At 47.5% G+C, this 18,369-nt stretch overlaps 1 protein-coding gene and 1 long non-coding RNA gene across 7 annotated transcripts; one reads left to right on the top strand and one right to left on the bottom strand.

Annotated features, from left to right (window-relative positions):
• The first annotated feature begins 1,611 nt into the window (after positions 1 to 1,611).
• On the top strand, positions 1,612 to 13,070 carry AZIN2 (antizyme inhibitor 2). 2 transcript variants are annotated; one of them, XM_082229528.1, is made up of 12 exons: positions 1,612 to 1,766; positions 1,965 to 2,083; positions 3,988 to 4,068; positions 4,297 to 4,469; positions 5,364 to 5,537; positions 6,389 to 6,561; positions 7,658 to 7,792; positions 8,852 to 9,017; positions 9,944 to 10,106; positions 11,075 to 11,187; positions 11,841 to 12,055; positions 12,721 to 13,070. In XM_082229528.1, the coding sequence occupies exons 4-12, from the start codon at positions 4,371 to 4,373 to the stop codon at positions 12,863 to 12,865; spliced, it is 1,383 nt and encodes a 460-aa protein (XP_082085654.1). In that variant the 5' UTR covers positions 1,612 to 1,766; positions 1,965 to 2,083; positions 3,988 to 4,068; positions 4,297 to 4,370; the 3' UTR covers positions 12,866 to 13,070. The 2 variants fall into 2 exon arrangements, with proteins under 2 accessions (XP_082085654.1, XP_082085653.1); XM_082229527.1 differs by lacking the exon at positions 3,988 to 4,068.
• On the bottom strand, positions 9,026 to 18,318 carry LOC309535999. 5 transcript variants are annotated; one of them, XR_014221462.1, is made up of 6 exons: positions 18,186 to 18,318; positions 17,762 to 17,856; positions 15,278 to 15,403; positions 13,816 to 13,923; positions 10,048 to 10,134; positions 9,026 to 9,172 (listed from the first exon to the last, which is right to left on the bottom strand). It is a non-coding gene; the product is annotated as an uncharacterized lncRNA (long non-coding RNA). The 5 variants fall into 5 exon arrangements; XR_014221463.1 differs by lacking the exon at positions 15,278 to 15,403 and having other exon boundaries at positions 10,048 to 10,168; XR_014221464.1 differs by lacking the exon at positions 15,278 to 15,403.
• Between the last annotated feature and the right edge of the window lie 51 nt (positions 18,319 to 18,369).

Genomic DNA, 18,369 nt, shown 5'->3' with positions numbered 1-18,369 from the left:
GGTCATTCCGGCAATGCAGAAACCTGCCCACAACTATCCCTGGGGGGACTTGAACCACCAACTTTCTAGTTAACAGTCAGATGCATTGACCCCTTGCACCAAACGATCAATTGCAAGCATTTTCATTAATGCTTCATCAACTGCATCTGTTTGTATTGAAGCAAAGCAGTAGGTCTGAAGAAGAAAAAATATATACTTTGCTTTTAGATGATGCTCACTTGAGTGACCCTCGCAGAAGATGAATTTCCTTATGCACGTGTGAGGAAAAAAGCACCCTCAATTTCTGTGAGTATAAGTATTGGCAACAGGTTTTTTAAAAAGAGAAAAACATTAACTCTTAGAAAACACCATGACTTTCTCTTCTCCCCCCAACCTCCAGCTGTTACACCAGGAGGATTACAGTAATTAAGCCAGGCTGTCAGCAGCACAGCACACAAATCCAGGCCAGGAAAAGCTTCACTCTGGTTGCAGCCTCAAAACTACAGAATAATGAGGGATTCCCTCCAGAGGTAATTTCGCAGCCACAGAAGGATTTTCTAGACCGCGGCAGGGAAGCAGTGAACTACAGCCATCCAGTGCTGTGCACTGCAGTCCTGATTCAGATAGGGTGGGCAGAGAGACAGCAGCATTGCAGCAGTTGCTGTTGAAAACCATACTAAAATACACTGGGTGTAAAGTGTTAGTTGGCCCAACTGACACAAGGGAGGGCCAGTCAGGGGAGGCTGGCCATGATCCAGCAGATGGCCACATGCCCTCTTGGAGAAAGGCAAAAGGGAAGAATAATATTGCCCTTCAACTACTGTGTTAGGAAATGCATGTGATTCTGCCCATCACTAAAAGCTGGAGCCGGTAGGTTTTGGGGTGTGGGTGTGGCATATCAATCTCCTCAGCGTGGTTTTAAACTGCTTTGAGGTTTTTGTTTTACAATCAGGTGGTACATAAATTTTATAAAATAAGTCACCCAAACATCGCACCCTGGATTTGTGACCTGTGGCAGAGCTTTATTCAGCCTGGTCAGGAAGCCCACTTGAAAGCAAATGCCTTCTTTGCAAGAGGAGAGGTGCTGGGGACCCAAAAGCCACATCCCTTGAGTTTGGGGAGCAAGAGAAAGGAACTTGCTGCCTCTTTCACAAGCCTAAGCAACTCATGCAGGTCAGACACAAGTCGAGCTTGACCCAAGCCAAGCGGCTGCCCCAGTGGCGGCACCAGAACCTCAGGCTCCCCTGTCACGTTGCAGGGCTGAAATTACTGGGTGGCATTGTGCAGCCATTTGGAGGGACACACAAATGTTTTGGACACCAGCTCTGATCTATTTCAGTTCTGCTGGTTGGGAAAGCCATTCCACTACCAGCAGCAATAACACACATCCCCACCATACCCACATTAGCCTGTGAAAGTGACAGCTTCCCCCTTTCCCCAAACTCTGGGATTGTCCTCCATGCCTTGCCTGTAGCTGCACTTGTGTGCAGCTGAAGCTGGAAGGAGAGAGAAAGAGAAAAAGGAGGATGGAGTGTCTGTGCTTTGTTTTCTCTCCTTCAGCCAATCGGATTGCTGTGCTTGGTTGCCAAGGCTACCCTTGTGAGCAGAGATGGAGGGGGCAGCTGCCTATATAAAGGACCAGCATTCCTCCTGTGTCTAAGATTAGCTGGTGCTGCTTTGCATGGTGTAGGCTTTGGAGTGGGGGGAGGAGGAGGAGCAGCCACTGCCGAAGCCTATATTTACTCTTGGGAGACCCATGGGCAAAATCCGTTTAAATGCTTTTTAAGGTGGGTGGAGGGGTATTCTGGGTACCAGGGTGGGTGGGGAGGGGATGGAGGCTCAAGGGAGAGAAGAGGGATGGTAGTGTATCAGAGGGAGGGGGCAGGGAAGGGAACGAGTTTCTTGCATGGTTGACTGAGCTGTTCTGGTAACCAGGTGGATTTCCTGCCCCACATCCTCCATATTCCCACCCCCGCCCCTTACAGAGATCTCGGATCCCCAGCAGCAACTGCGCCTCGGGGTGTTGCAAAAGCTCAGAGTTCACCGGAGAACCCCCCTGGCATTACACCTAGCCACCCAGGAAGGAGGAAGGCTTCGGGACTTGGTGAGGCCTTGGGAGGAAAGGATGGAGGTGGGGTGGAGTGGAGGGTGGGGTGGGATGGGATGGGGAAGGGCGCTTCCCAGGGAGAGGAGGGAGAAAGGGAGAGGGACAAACATTGCAGGCACATCTTCACCTGAAATGGGCACCTTTCCCCCTCCCCAAACCCCAGGTCTGCACTTCACTATTATTAATGTGGGTTAAAGACACAATTCCCATTTTGTTTTTGTGTTTTGTGGCAGGGGGAGGAGACACAGAGAGAAAGACCTTGACGTATATATGCTGTTGTTGGCAGGTTCAGGACAAATAAAAATAAAGTCCTCCTTTATGCAGCTCATATTTAAAACCATGGCATTTGCATGGCCACCAACTTGGATGACTTTGAGAGAGAACTGGGCAAATTCACAAATATTACTGCTGTTGTTATTATATTATTTGTTATTATTAATCACCTATCCACTGTAAGGTCCTCAGAGCAGGTCACAGTGTTAAAACACAATACTGTATGAATAACAATTTAAAACAACTTCCAACCATAAAAATAAGGCAGTTCGTAAAATCATACACTTCAAATGTCGAAAGCCAGGGTAAAGAGGTGTGTCTTCAGCATTCTCCAAAAGCTGTATAATGAAAGTGGCAGATGCACTTCTGTGGAGAAGGTGATGCACACTTTAGAGGCTGCCACTGAGAAGGCCGTTACCCCCTAAGCCTTTGAGGGTAGAGGAACAACCAGGAGGGTCCCCTCCACTGACCTCAGCACCCAAGAGGTTCTGAAGGGAAGCAGATGGTCGTTCAGATATTTAGGGGCCTGTGTTATTTGGGGCTTTAAACACCAACATGAGAAGCTTGAATTGTGTTCAGAAATGTCCTGGCAACCAGTGCAGCTGCTTTAAAACAGGATTATATAAGATTTAAGTGGAACCCCAGCCAGTAATCTGGCTGATACATTTTGGACCAATTGAAGTTTCCAAATTGTCTTCAAGGGGCTTTGCAATAATCTAGAGTGCATTGCAATAATCTAGTCTGGAAGTTACCAGAGCATAAGAGTACAGTGGCCAAGTCATCTCTGTCCAAAAGGGGCAAAAAAGCTACAACACCTTTTGTTAACAGCCACACATAGAAGCTTTTCCTATGCATCCCAGATGCCAGCTATATCCCTTAATTCCAAAAAGCTCAAATCAGTGGTTCTGATTTATCGATTGCAGGGCTGTTCCATTGGCTCAGCTGAGGCAACAGTAACTTTAGTCTCTCCATCAATGATTTCCATTCTAGTCAGTTCAAGAAATGCTAAGTGTCTGAGTTTTCTGTTTTCCTCTTCCCTCCCAATCACTTTTCCTTTTGTGTCACATCTTTTAGATTAGAGGGCAGGGAGTGTCTTATTACTGTAAGCTGCTCTCAGAACCTTTTTTGGCTGCAGAGCAGGGTAAAAATGGCTTGGGTCCAAAGTGCTACTCAGGATCATGCAAGGTATTTCTGTTATCTAGTGGAATTCGCTTTTTTAAAATATGAAGAAGTGTTTTTGAAATGTTCCTCATTGCTGTGTGACATGAAAAGTCTGTGATTCAGCCTAAAGTTGGTTTAGAAATTATAAATTCAAGTTTAGTTGTTTATTCCCAGGTAAATGGGAACAGGATTGTGGCCTTAGCTGATGCTTTGGTTAGGTTAATCATTTTTAAAAACTCTTTAAACAGCTAAAAAGGGGGCTCACAATCAGGCCACATATTTGAAAAACATAAATTATATTTAATAAAAGTGTCTGCGCAAAAACAAAAACCCCTGCAACCAGCTAACAGTGTATTAAGAGAAACATTTCCCCCTTGCATGGAAGGAATGTCTCTTCAAAGATGATGCCTGCTATGGCACATGTGTATCTGCGATGCTCTAATCTCTTGCCCCTGAACTCTGTGCAGTGCCCCAAAGAAGATAAAGGACAAACTCTGCAAGATCCACTTGTCCCAACATGAGAAGAGAATGGAACAGATGCAAGAGAGGTCAACAGAGGCTTGGTGAACTCCTGAAAGGCTGTGCCTTCAGCTAGGGAAAATCTCTTTCTAGACTTCCATGTTTCTAGTCCTCATGACTGGTCATTAGGAATAACTTGGGTCGTGCCCATGGAGGCAATGGAAGGCATGGCTGCTGAGCACCTTTCCTTGGCCTGAATGGGAGAGGAGGAGGAGGAGCCTGCCTTAACTGTTCTTCTCCTTCCTTTTCCTTCGCAGTGTGTTGCATACTTAAAAACTATACCCCCTACTGACGGAGGCTTTAGAAGCAATATCCTCCTTCGACAGTAACGATGACCAGGTACTTGGATGAATCGGACATCATGATGGTGGAGGAGGGCTTCACCACCAGGGACTTGCTAGAGAATCTCCTCCTGGAGGTTTCCCAGGCGGTAAGAGGCAGGGGCAGTTGACTTACTGGGTGGGTGGATTGAAGCCCTTTTGGTGTCTCTGCATCCCACTATGCTCTGTCCATACTAGAAAGTATGATGCTATCATGTGTATAGGGGAGGGAACAGTTTACCTGAGCCTGCCATTTCCCCCCTCTTATTTTAAAAAAAGTTTTTAAAAATTGCCCTAACATGCTTCTTAAATATCAGCGCTATTTCATGATGATTAAAAAGGAGAAGGAAAATTGTAATGAAATGATGTGATAGGAAAGACAGAGCACAAGTGCAGGACTCCAGGTTTTACAAGGGTTGGGAGCAAGTTTCTTGACCTTTTGGTTTGAAATATATGCTTGAAAGTCCATGTGCTGTTCCTGGCGAAACCTTGGGAGCCATAGGAATAGTAACTGAGCAGGATTCCCTGGGATCAGGGCAAGGAGCCTGCTTCAGGGCCCTTCCTAACACTTTGCGTCTCCCCCTTTCGCTTGCAGAAGCAGAATAAATCACACAAAATAAGAGTAGCCAGCTTTGTGCAGGTGTAACTTATCTACAGGTCTCAAGATTCAGCTTTTCATATGGAATAGTTGGAGTGCAGAGATTTGAATTTATATCCCATTTGTAGCCCACCCTTCCTCCCAGAAACGTACGCTGGGTGATGTGAGAGCTTCCAGTTTTATCCTCAGAAGAACCCTGTGAAGGGAGGCAAGACTGAGAAATGGTGATGGCCCCAGAAGGCTCTGTGGCCAAGTGTGGGTCCCCTGAACCAAGTGGGTGCACAGAGCCCAAGAAAAAGGCAACCACTTTAAGTGAAAGCTGTCCAAAAGGCGAACAGCATGTTAAAAACAATTGGGTGTGTTTCCCCAGGGACAGGCTCTCTTGACTGTCTTTCCTCTTTTCCAGGGAAGACAAGAAGCCTTTTTTGTGGCAGATCTCGAGGATGTGGTGAAGAAACATTTGCACCTCCTCAAGGCCTTGCCCCGCATCAAGCCTTTCTATGCTCTGAAGTGCAACCGCAGCAAAGGAGTGGTTCAGATGCTGGCAGGGCTGGGAGCCGGATTTGGCTGTGCCAGCAAGGTAGGAACGTGGTGGGAACAGGGAAACTGGGCTCCCTTGGAGAAGCAGTTGGATGCATGCATTTTTGTTTGGCGTGCATTGCAGCATATGCCTTCCTTACTATTACTACTACATTTATATCGCACCTTTCCTCCAAGAAGCTCAAGGTGGTGTATACATAGTTCTCTCCCCTCCAATTTATTCTCACAAGACTAGGGAATGGAGAGACTAAGGGCAGCACCATCATCCATCTTGAGAAAATGTTACTCTCCTGCAAATGGCTGGGAGGAAGCCTGGCTCACAGTGCCTTCCCCAGCTTAGTGCCCTCCAGATGTGGCTGCTGGACTACAACTCCCATCAAGCTTCATTCAGCATGCTTCACTTGGCTGGGCTGATGGGAGTTGTAGTTCATAACATCTGAAGGGGCAGCAAGTTGGGGGAGTCTGATGCAGGTGAAGAGCCTATTGCATCTTCTTTTTTGAATATTCTACCTCTTTCTTCACCCTTTCTGCTGCAAGAGTTGAGTCCCAGCAGCTAACTGGGCAGGATGCAGTCCGGACAGAAAGCCAGAGATAAGGATATTGTTGCTAAGGTTGCTGTGCCCAGCTGGGTGCAACAGGGCTAGACAGGCTAGAGGAATGGCTGGGAGAAGGTTGCAAAGGAAACAGCTGGCAGGCAACAGAGCCTGGATCAGAAAGATTCAAATCCTTGACTTAAAATGCCTGCAGTTCCCTCTTTCCAACAGCCCTCCTGGTGCTGCAGGAAAGAGGGAGTCAGTATGTATTCCTCTACAGTTCCCAGCCGCCCACACTACTTACAATGCGCAGTCAAAAGAGTCCTTCCTTCCAACATCCTTTGTTTTGAACTTTCAGGCAGAAATGGCCCTGGTGAAGAGTATTGGAGTCCCGCCAGACAGAATCATCTGCACCAGCCCTTGCAAGCAGATCTCCCTGATCAGATATGCAGCTAGCCAAGGGGTGCAGCTGATGACTTTTGACAATGAAGTGGAGCTCAGCAAGGTAGCACGGAGCCACCCGTCTGCCAGGTAAGGCAGACAGCACCTGTGGGCATAAATATATATATACAGTATATGCAGGAGGGAACAGTTGCAATGGGCAGAAGAGTCTAGCGCAACAAACAGAAGTAGTGAATCTTAAAGGCGTTGATTGCAAAGGATATGAGGCCTTTGCTGGAACCCCCAAAGGTTTCACTTTGCAGTTAGAGAAAAAGGGCCATGTGTGTGAAGTTGCAGGTCAGACTGGAGCAAACTCCCTGTGGAGTAAGATTCAGGTTTCAGCCAGATTCTGGGGTTGCCTGCAGACTGTTTTTATTTTGCGAGAGGGATTCAAGCACATCCTGGAAACTTGGGTTCGCACAAAGTCGATTAATGGACTCTATCACTCCACAGCAACAAATCCGCTTAAAAAGAAAATTAAACTTTTGCGGTTAGGAAAGTGACAGGGAAATGCATTGAAAAATGTGGGATGAATAAATGAATAATGGGAAGATGTATAAACACCACACAAGCAAATCAGTTGTGGACCTTCCCCTTAGAGATGTTTCTGGCACCTTCGTTATACAGTTTTCGGTGAATGCAGAGGACAATTTTCTTTGCCCTGACTTTTTAGGTGCAGATTTTTAGGACCCATCTTATTTCTCTAATTGTAAGATGTTATAAAATGTTTTTTTTAAAAAATGTGTTGTAAAGTTGAGTTTCAATGTTGTAACCTGCCCTGGGACCTGAGGGTGAAGTACAGGTAATATATATTTTTTAATGTGGGACTGAGGATAGAAACTTGCAGTCTGAACTCAGATTTGCTGTGTGACTCTGCAAGTCTTTGTCCCAAAATTCAAATACACTGAATATCTGGATTTTGAAAAAAGGCGGAGAAGAGAGAGAAACAATCAGCAAAAGAGGAGATATAAAAAAATGGGATATTTTAAAAATAATTTGCCCTTGGTGCAGAATTGGAGGGGAGGCAGGTGCTGGGTTATCACAAGCATCTCCTGGAAAGTGACTTTGCCAAAGATGCAAAAGACGAGTCTGTACTGTGCCTGGCATGCTGTTGGCTCAGAATAAGCAATATACCACAATTGTCACAGTCGTTGTCTGAGTTTGCTCTCCCCACCTTGTTCCACAGAATGATTCTGTGCTTGGCTACCGACGACTCCAGGTCCTCCACCTGCATGAGCATGAAATACGGCGCCACACTTAAAGTCTGCCGTCACCTGCTTGAGACTGCAAAGGAGATGAATGTCGAGGTGGTTGGCATCAGGTAGGCTGCAGGTTTCCTTGTGCTCACTGAGGAGAGGGGAAGAAAAGGGCACTCTGTCAAGGCTCACTCGTAGGCAGCTGGCCTCAGGCCTCTTCAGCTGGCCCCCTACCTGGACCTCTGGGTCTTGCTCTGTAGCTGCCATTGGCATCGCCCCTGCATCTTCCCCACCCAGAGTTTTCGGCCTATGTCAACAGCTGAGTCTTGGACACACCCTGTTTGCTTAGGACGCAGGGCAGAGAGCAAACCACTTGGGGCAGAGCCACCTGCATTGTGGGGGGCTTCCATGAGCAGCTGGGTGGGTGGGAAGAAGTAAGAGCCCCCACCCACATCAGGGCAGTAGCTTGAGGTGCAGTTACAATAAATTAGTCAGTGAGAGATTTTCATCATATTTTGTGGCAATGTCCAAAAGCAAAAAAATTAAAATAATAAACAGCCTCTTGAGACCCTCTTTTTTTATTTAAGTTATTTGGACATGTAAAGAGCGAGTGGCAGGCATGATCAGGGCTGCCAGAGTTCATTATGCACATAGGAGAAAAAAGAAAAAAATAAGTATTGGCTGGACAAATTAGACCAATACATGCTCTTATGGGCAAAATGAATGCATTGTTTTAGTTAGTCACTTCCCTTGAGGCACCCCAAAGTGATTTGGCAAACCGTGCTCTTATCAGAACAAGAGAATAAACACCGAGATGGGATAAGTTTAATGAAATCTGGGCTTGCTCCACTAAGTATTGCAGAAGCAAAGCACTCTACCCAAACAGGCAGCATTGTTTTTTGCATCCATCTAGATGTTGGTCTGGAAATGAAGTATGTGACCTGTGTTCTGTTACTTTTAAGAGTTAATTTGTTTTTTCCTGTGCATCAGTTGTTTGTAAATTGTGGACATTTTGCACATGCATCTCCAACAGATCTTGGGGGATGTGCGTATCTTGACTGGATTTTGTACATGCGTGTGTGTGTGTGTGTGTGTGTGTGTGTCTGTATATATGTACACACACACACGAAATGGTTTAACAGTTTTGAAAAGCTACTCACCAGCCCACTTCCCTTCCTTTCCAGCTTCCACATTGGAAGCAGCTGTGCCGACCCCCAGCTCTTCACTCAGTCCATAGCAGACGCTCGCCTGGTCTTTGAAATGGGTGCAGAACTAGGCTACAAGATGCACCTCCTGGACATTGGAGGGGGCTTTCCTGGTGCTGAAGAGTCCAGAGGGCGCTTCGAAGAGGTACGAGTCTTGGTTCTCTCTTCAGCAGATGGCAAACAGGCCAGTTTGGGGGAGTGCTGGCTCTGGGTGCGCAAGACCTGGGTTCAAATTCCTGTTGAGCCGAGAAGCTTGTTGGGTGGCCTTGGGCAAGTCACGATTGTCTCAGCCTAGACTACCTAGTGTGAGGATAAATGCAAGATGCTGAAAAAGCCAGAGGGAAGTGGCAATGGAGGGCGGGTGTCTATGAAGGCAAGTGGGGCACTCCCCCCAACCATCACAGTCTGCCCCCGGCTAGCTGCCACCTAGTTGCCTTCTTAGTAATAAGCAGTCCAGGGGGGATGGTTTTGCCTGTCATTGGCTCTGACTATGCCAGGCTTTGCCCTGAGCTTCAAGGCCTGCTAGAAAGGAAATATGAGCATGTCTCTGCTTGGAAATCCAAGAGGCACATTGGAGGCTCCCCTGCACCACCATTTCACCCATAATAATGAGATGTATTTTGCTAGTGAAAGCAACAAACATCTACAGCTAAGGAGACCTAGTTTCTGAATGGACACAAGACCTTGAACACTGTCATATTTGGGCTGCCATTTTCCCCAGTGAAACACATCATTACAGACGGCGTGAACATTTAAAAAGAGGTCATGTTTTTTACCAATTTTAAGGGAGGCCAAAGCAAAGTGTGTGAATGGCATCACATCTTGTTTGACACCATACACAGAGACACCCCATTGCATATATTCCCAGGGAGCCTGTAAAGTTCTGCCTAAGACTGATTCCTGCTCCCCCATTGCCATCAGCACTCAGAATGCATTGCAGTGATTCCTGCATTGCAGGGGGCTGGACTAGAATAGATCACCCGTGGGGTCCCTTCCAATTCTACAATTCTATGACTTGAGTCCCACATGCTTATAACAGCTGGATGTGGACTCTTCTCTCCCCCCCTTCAGACAGCAGCTGTGGTCAGCTCCGCCTTGGACCTATATTTCCCAGAAGGCTGTGGGGTGGAGGTCATTGCTGAACTGGGGCGCTACTATGTGGATTCAGCCTTTACCTTAGCGGTCAACATTGTTGCCAAGAAGGAGGTTCCCCTGGACCAGCCGGGCTCTGATGGTAGGTTTGGTCAGCTTCCATCCGGATTCTGCAATAAGTGTGAGAGATTATTGCCAGACACCCTATAGGGAAAAGAAAAAGGCCTTTGCCACCACCACCCCATTACCTGAGACAGGGAATGCCAAACCCAGGGGCCAAGTGTGGCCCTCCAGACCTCTCTGTCTGGCCCTTGAGACTCTCCCTAGCACAGGCCTCCTTTCTAGGCCACACTCCTCAGTGAACGTGGGTGGTGTCTTTCAGCTGTACAGTTTTCTATATCCCAAGATCCTTGAGGAGGCCCTTCTTCCTGTCTCAGCAACACAGGACTGTCCTGTCTATGAGGCTCAGTGGACAGCGGATCTGGGCTTTCGAGGAGCTCACTGCTCACACCCTCCTGTGCTTGTTGCCCCTGCCGCCTCCTCAGCTGCCGCCATCTCCTTTACAGACTCCTTTTTTCCTCCCTGCCACATTCAGCAAGCAGAGCTTCTCCAGGCTGCCTCCAGTTGCTTCAGGCAGTGCAGGTGGGGATTTTCTGTTTTGCCTCAAGCAGCAAAATGTCCTGGGCTACCCCTGCACCAACATCTAAAGCACATCTGACAGGAACAGGGCCTTCTCAGTGGCTGCTCCCAGAGGCTCTGGGGCTTCTTGCCAAGGGAGACTCACCAGCCCAGTCACTGGTTACCTCCCACCATCAGATAAAGGCACTATTTGGCTGAGCCTTTGATGCATATGCTGACATATAAATACGTTGCAATTAGGTTTTTTTTAACTGTTCTTTCTTTCAATTGACTCAATGGATGTTTCACTTGCTTTGTGATTATGTTTATTATTTTTTTACTTTGTATTTTCTTGCTATTTCATTGTATTTGTATTATTGCTGTTAGCCGCCTTGAGCACTGCTTGGTGGAAATGCGGGATAGAAATTTAACAAACAAACAAATAAGGCACCCCTGACTTGGCCTCTGCTGCATTTCCTCTGGCTGTCCCAGATGAAGACCCCGGTGGCAGGAAGAGCTTTGTCTACCATCTCAACGATGGCGTTTATGGCTCCTTCAGCTCAGTCATCTTCAACAACGTCTGCCCAATCCCCATCCTGCACAAGGTACAGAGGGTTTTGTAACTGGCTTCCTTAAGCAGAGCCACAGAAGGAGAATGTGGGTCTCACCTGGCACCAAAAACCATTTGCAGGTTTGCAGCAGGGGTGGTCAAACTGGAAAGCCCAGCGAAGCAGCACCCTCGGGTGCCAGAGTTGCATAAGCCCCTCCCTCAGCAGTGCCACCATCTTGGGGCACTTCTCAATGGTTGCTGCTTTAGGGTGGGATTCAATAGTAAATAGCTGATGTTTGTGGGTGGGCAAGCTTCCCTTTGCACAGATGGGGCACGGTCTCATAAAAGTGAATTGTGACAAATTTGGGAAGAAAGCAAATGAATAGGCCTTTTTCGTGGCAGTAACTTAAGTCCAATTGGTTTCAGTGTAACTTGGTTGCAAATACCTTTTTTTGGATTGTGTCCATAAACTACTTGTTGATTTCCAGTGATGATGTTTTTTAAACATTGTGGGAAGTGCCTATGTTAATTTCAGATTTTACTCCCTTCCTCCTGACTCAGAATTCTGGTTAGTTTTGGGGACAGAGATTCAGTAAGCTGGAGAATTTCCGCTTTCTTTTTTAAAATACATGTTTCTTGTCCTCATAGAAATTCATGCAAGGTCTGGCTAGCCAGTCATAGCTGTTTCCTCCACTTCTCTCGATGCAGAAACCCTCTCCAGATCTTCCCCTGCACAGCAGCAGTTTCTGGGGACCGACTGGGGATGGGCTGGACTGCATTGCGGATGGCATGGAGCTCCCGGAACTGCACCCCGGGGACTGGCTGATCTTTGAGAACATGGGGGCTCACACCATGCCAGCTCCCTCAGCTCTCAGTGGGGCCCAGCAAGCACAGATCTACTACACCATGTCGAGAATGGCCTGGTGAGATAATTTCCCAGAACCCCTTGCGAGGGGGAAGCAGGAGATTGTATCAAATCTAAAAGTGGAGAAAGCTGTGGCCCTCCAAATGTCCCTGGGCTGCAGCCATTGGCCCTAATGGCCAGGGCTGATGGACAGTGGCGAAGGAACCCTCTCTGGCACCCGGGGCGGGACGCCCCACCTGGTGGCACACGCGTGGCAACCTGCTCACGCGGCGCCCATACTGACTGTGCGTGCCCTCGGCTGCTCTACAGCTGGGGGCAGGCAGGGACCATCTTGTCACACACACACCTCCAGAGTGGCACCCGGGGCGGCTCTCCACCCCCCCCCCACTTCGTACGCCCCTGCTGATGGGCACTGTAGTCCAGTGGCAACTGGATGGCTGCTAGTTCCCCAGGATGGGAGGGCTTGGATCTGAAACACTTTTACAATTCTTAAAATGCCACAGAAGCTCTGTTATTAAACTTTTATAAAGGCAAAGGAGTGCCATTTGCACCTGTGCTTGTGGGCAGGTGGCAAATCACACTGGATTTCTTTAAGAGCACAGGGTTGAATGAGAGCAAACTGGGAATTGTCTGTTGGCAGGAGCGGGGCACCAGTTTGGAAAACTGAGCCAAGAGAGCAACTGAGTCCTTTCTCTTTTGTCTTGGGCTTGCTGCGGCCCACAGGGAAGCCGTCCAGCTCCTTCAGGGGAAACTGCTGCACCCGGAGGAAGAGGACCGGGAGAGTACATGCACCCCCCTGTCCTGTGGCTGGGAGATCACGGACACCCTGTGCGTTGCCCCCGTCTTCACTCCAGCAAGCATCATGTAAGCTGTGCCAAACATTCACCACGGGGGCCAGACCCTCCTCCCAACAGAGTCCTGCCACACCTTCTCCCTCTCTCTCTCTCTCTCTCTCTCTCTCTCTGGCCTGCCTGCCTCCCACATTTTCTGCCCTTGAGTAGGAGCTGTTTTTATCCCCACCCCCCAATGCTGTGTGGTTTTTAAGTATGCAACATAAATCCTGTTCCTCCTGATCTGGGCGTCTCTTGTGTTCTATGCATGAGTGTGCAGAAGTGAGTCGGCAAATGATCATAGAATCATAGAGTTGGAAGGGACCCCAGGGTCATCTAGTCCAACCCCATGCAATGTCGGAATCTCAGCTGAAGCATCCATGACAGATGGCCATCCAACCTCTGTTTAAAAACCTTCCAAGGAAGGAGAGTCCACCACCTCTCATGGGAGTCTGTTCCACTGCTTAACAGCTCTTACTGTCAGAAAGTTTTTCCAAATGTTTAGTTGGTATCTCCTTTCTTGTAACCTGAAGCCATTGATTCGAGTCCTACCCTCCAGAGCAGAAAACAACCATGCTCCATCCTTCATTTGATAGCCCTTAAGATATTTGAAGATGGCTATCATGTTGACTCATGCTTAGCTTGTGGTCCACCAAGACCCTTCGATCCTTTTCAATGTACTGCTAGTAAGCCAGGCGCCCCCCCCCCCCATCCTATATTTGTGCATCTGGTTCTTCCTGCCTAAGTGCAGAACCGTATATTTGTCCCTATTGAAATTCATTTTGTTAGCTTGTGCCATGTTCTCCAATTTTGTTAAGGTCATTTTGAATTCTGATTCTGTCTTCTGTGGCATTAGCTACCCCTCCCAGTTTGGTGTCATCTGCAAGATCTAGTTTAAAGCTCTCCTGATCAGATTCTCAAGACTCTTGGCAAGCACATTCTTGCCAACTGCTGTGAGGTGCAGCCCATCACTCGCCAGAAGTCCTACCTGAAGGAAGCGGAGGCCATGATCCAAGAAGCCAAATCCTTCCTGACGACACCGCCTGCGCAGCCAGTGGTTGACCTCAAGCATTTTCCTCTCTTCTTGGGCCACGACCTTCAACAGGAAGGAGTGATGAAAAGGCTACCTGTGCCCCAAGTCTCTTCAGCTCCCTGCCCAGTGTCTCGTAGTCCTTTGCTATGTGTTGCAGGCTATGTGTGGCAGTATTATTTGTACCCACATGAATCAGAAAAAAGGGGTAGTGTCAGTGGGCTTTATAAGACTTGGCAGCTTCTCTGTCACATTGTGAATCTTTGCACACAGAACACCCCCCATGACATCCTGTTTCCTCCACACGACTGTCTCTTTCCCCCTCTGTAGGGAGTCACCTATCACCACCACTTGTCTCCTCCTCCTCCTCCTCTGGGGAGTAGCAGGAATCATTCTATGGGCTGTGCCTTCCAAAGGCTGCTTGGAGTGTTCTGAGGTCTGATTCTGTTGTTCTCGAGTCTTCCCCTCTTGTTTATTGGAGCTTATTTTGATATTGTTGGGATAAGTTACAAAGGCCGGGAACTTATTGTTCCTACTCCTTCCTCCCAGCTTGTCAACGTAGCAAATACGTTATCAGCACACTCATCCACAGTCAGTACTTGGATCTGATGGGGTTAGATCAAGAATGGAAAGAGACTCCTCCAAATCCATCTCTTCCTGTCTTTTTCTCGGGTGGGGGGGGGGAATAATCGTTCTGTGCTCTGCACCTTTCACAGCCACCTTCGTGTCTTCTGAGGCTGCCCTAGTTCCTCTGGCCCAGAATCAGTGTCTAAGGTGAGAGCATGGTAGCGATTCTGCAACTCTAATGACAAAGTGTCATTTGAGACTGCCCTATTTCTGTGCATCACATTCCTCCAGGGGTTAGACTCTTGCAATGGGCAATCTTCCTCCACCCTGGGGGCACCCCATCTATCTTGATGCTCAATCTCAGTCAACTCAGCTTTATCAAGTAACTTTGCATGTTGTCCTGTTGCTTGAGGTGTGGCTAGGTGGGCCTCAGGTGTTAGTATTTCATGCTTCCGATGCTGCAGATGAGATTGGTGCAAATCACATGCCTGTCTGGGAAGAGTGTGGGAACGGAAGACGGAAGACGGCCCTGTTTGCGAGCTCAGGTTGTAAGCTCCCAGGATCTGCACTGAGCTAAGTTTGACTGCTGCTGGTTGCTAAGTCCTCCCTCAGCCTGGCTTCCTCTCAGCTGTAGCTCCTCCCCCTCAGATCCTGTGTTCCCACAGAGCTCCTCCCCCTCAGATCCTGTGTTCCCACAGAGCAATCAGCCACACAGACCCTCTGGCTCGCAATGAAATAAAAGCAATCAGGAAAAGTAATCAGGCCTCTAGCAGAACACTCAGCCACTCCCTGAGGCCTGCTATCAATCTATCAAACTTCTAAACAGCTCAGAAAAGCAAGCAAGCAGCCTTACTCCAAATGACACAAGCTCACTCTCTTCAGTCTCCTCCAGCAATCCTTGTCCCTGTTTGTGAGGTCTGGTGGCAAGCTCCCAGGACCAGTGGGTGCAGCTGGGGCATAGATTCAAAGGAGGGTTCGCCTGCAGAATGGGCATTTCTCTGGTTTACAATAATAAACTCTGTGGTAGCGCTCCAAACCAGACCAACTTCCCCTGTGTGGTTCTGCCTACCCACAAAACGGATTTTTCAAGATCATTCTTAAGCTATAATAATGATGATGATTTATTATTTATACCCCGCCCATCTGGCTGGGTTTCCCCAGCCACTCTGGGCAGCTTCCAACAAAATATTAAAATACAATAGTCTATTAAACATTAAAAGCTTCCCTAAACATGACAGTGGTCCTATGCATACCTAGCTATGAGTAAGCGCCACTGAATGCAGTGCAACTTACTTCTGCTGCAAGGCAATCCTGTGCATGTTACTCGGAAGTCAAGTCCCATTGTGTTCTATGGAGCTTGCAGTTAGGCAAGTGTGCATGAGGGGGGGTAGATTTTCAGGAGTTTTAAAGGGGGAGGAACTGGGAGCATGACAGAGTGCCTAGCAGGGATGATATAAGCTAGCTTAAGGCCCTGATTTTTTAAAGTTCCAAAGCTTTGACCCACTTACAGCAAATAACACAATTCTTACTCAGTTTATATATTTCTTATGCAATCAATTCACATGCATTAAAATACACCTGGGCTTAACAACAGGGGCATGAGTCCAAAATTTGTGCCTGCTTCCTGTTAAGGCGCTAAAGTCTTAAAGTCAGCCCACCCCAACCTTGTGTCCTTCACCTGTGTTGGACGACAGCTGTCATCAGCCCCAAACAATACAGCCATGATCCCATTAGCCCTGGCATCATATGGCTGTGCAGGCTGGTAGTTGTGGTCAAAAACATCTGAAAAGTACCAGTTGTGAGGGTGGGGTGCTTAAAAGCTTCCCTTAAACCCTGTGCTGTTCCGCGTCTTGCCAACAGGGCACTGAGGGGAAAGGGCATGATAAAATATGAATACAGTAAAGGAAGTAATGGTAGAGCAGAGGCAGCCTTGTGGGTGTCTTGCCATCTCTTGTCTATGATGCTGGCTGTTCTTTCCCATTAATTTGTGAAATCTCTGTTTTCTCTCTAGATATAGAAAAATTAGAGTGATACATAGGATAAACCTTTATTTGGTTTTGATTTTAAGCACTTGCTTCCTAGCAGTTAACTCAGTTGAAGACATTGGGACTTACTTCTAAGTAAACACAGACCACAAGTTTTTTTACATGCAGTTAAGCCCTGGATTTGGGCTGGGAGAGGGTGGTGCCCAGATGTCACCTTTAGAGTAGCTGCTTAGGCCTTGCCAAAATAAAGTGACCACAGAGTTGCATATATATTGCATGTATTGATTTAAAGAGAGATGCACATCTTAAAATAATTACTATTATTTAAGTAGAAATACATCTCAGCTTAGTGGGAAAGACCAGGTGGCCTGCTTTGTGCCGGCTCAGCCTGCTGTTCAGGTGTCATTGAAAGGCTCCTACTCTTCCTCCTTACGTTTCTTTAAACTGAATTTGGACCACGCAACCTTCAGATATTTTTTTGAAGGCATTTGTACCCTGCTCCTCAGCCAAAAAGGCTCCCAGAGTGGCTTACACACAATCAGCGAAGGCTGTGTTCAGATTCCCATTGCCTGTGGTTTATTATTGCATTTATATCCCACCTTTTCCTCAAAGGGGCAGACATGATTCCCCTCCCCCACTTCACTTAATCCCCACAGCAACTCTGTGAGGTAGGTTAGGCTGAGAAGCAGTGACTGATTTGAACCCTGATCTCCCAGGTCTTAGTCCAACAATCTAACCCCTACATCACACTGGCTCACTGTCCAGTGCTGGGTTTTTAAATCCATGTTCACACGAAGGCTATCCAAAATGCGTATGTCTCCTTTACTTCACTGTAAAAGACTAGTGTTTGATGGTTATGTTTCTCAAACCTTAAGCTATAACTAATTCATCTCTAGTCAAGGTCTGAACACCTTTGCACAGGCTAAAGACATTCCTGCCCAATCAATGTGCACTGACTGGTGTGTACACAAACAGAAACAAATCTGATATGAATGGAGCCGTGCTGATGTGAACAGCAAGGAGGAAAGAGCTGCAAAACACATCAGGGCAAGGGGGACTTCACTGGCCAAAGGGAAATGAGATGGGAAGGGAAATGGGGAGCATACTTTGGGTACCAATTCTTACAAAGTTATTTGGTAGCTGAAATGGAAACACTCCAGAGCTAGGAAGAATCTGGTGCATAGCTGTCAACTTTTCCCTTTTCTTGCAAGGAATCCTTTTCAGAATAAGGGAATTTCTGTTAAAAAAAGGGAAACGTTGACAGCTATGATCTGGTGGAGCTGGTCTTATAACAGAGCTGTGGCAATGTGAGAGCGGAGGTCTGTCCTCTGAGAAGTAGGGCATCTGCCCACCTCAATTACAACCCGAGGGATCCTCCTCTTTTCCTCTTCTGGCATAAGGATTGGGCTGGCTGGATATCCAAACTGGCCTCAGCCCCACCTTTAACCTGCAGCGTTAACATTGGAATACAATGCAGATCACGTTTTCAGCAACACCTGCCCACCCTCATAGATCACAGTTGCAACTGGGTGCGAGTTGGCAGGACTAGTGGTTAAATTCTTTAAAAACCAACTTACTGAACAAAATTAAACTAGAAACCTGAATAATAATAATTCATTACGTTTATATCCCACCTATTTTCCTTTATAAGGAGATTCCCTTCCTCATTTAATCCGTACAACGACCCTGCGAGGTAGGTTAGGCAGGGGAGCTGTATGGGGATTTGAACCCTGGTCACCCAGGTCTTAATCCGAAACGCTCACAACTACACCTTACCGTCCAACACGCCTGCTGCCCGTTCACGTTCTGGCTTTCTCAGCCCGTCCCTGGAGGCCGCTCTCACTTCCCTCCCACCGGCAGAGGGCGAGGAGATTCGTTCTTAAAAAATGGTTTATCCAATGTAAGCCCGGAAGTTAACTCCCGAGACGGCGAGTCACTCTTCATTTTTCTGTTCTCTGTG

The sequence above is a fragment of the Podarcis vaucheri genome, assembly GCF_965113315.1.
Source record: "Podarcis vaucheri genome assembly, chromosome: 7".
Taxonomy (NCBI): domain Eukaryota; kingdom Metazoa; phylum Chordata; class Lepidosauria; order Squamata; family Lacertidae; genus Podarcis; species Podarcis vaucheri.
Note: the sequence above shows the minus strand (reverse complement) of the source record. Positions and strands in the feature narration are given on the sequence as shown.

Coding starts and splice junctions, on each gene's coding strand:
- AZIN2 (XM_082229527.1), top strand. CDS start 4,371: ATGACCAGGTACTTGGATGAATCGGACATCATGATGGTGGAGGAGGGC. Junction 4,470..5,363: donor TCCTGGAGGTTTCCCAGGCG/GTAAGAGGCAGG, acceptor CCTCTTTTCCAG/GGAAGACAAGAAGCCTTTTT. Junction 12,056..12,720: donor ACCATGTCGAGAATGGCCTG/GTGAGATAATTT, acceptor TGCGGCCCACAG/GGAAGCCGTCCAGCTCCTTC.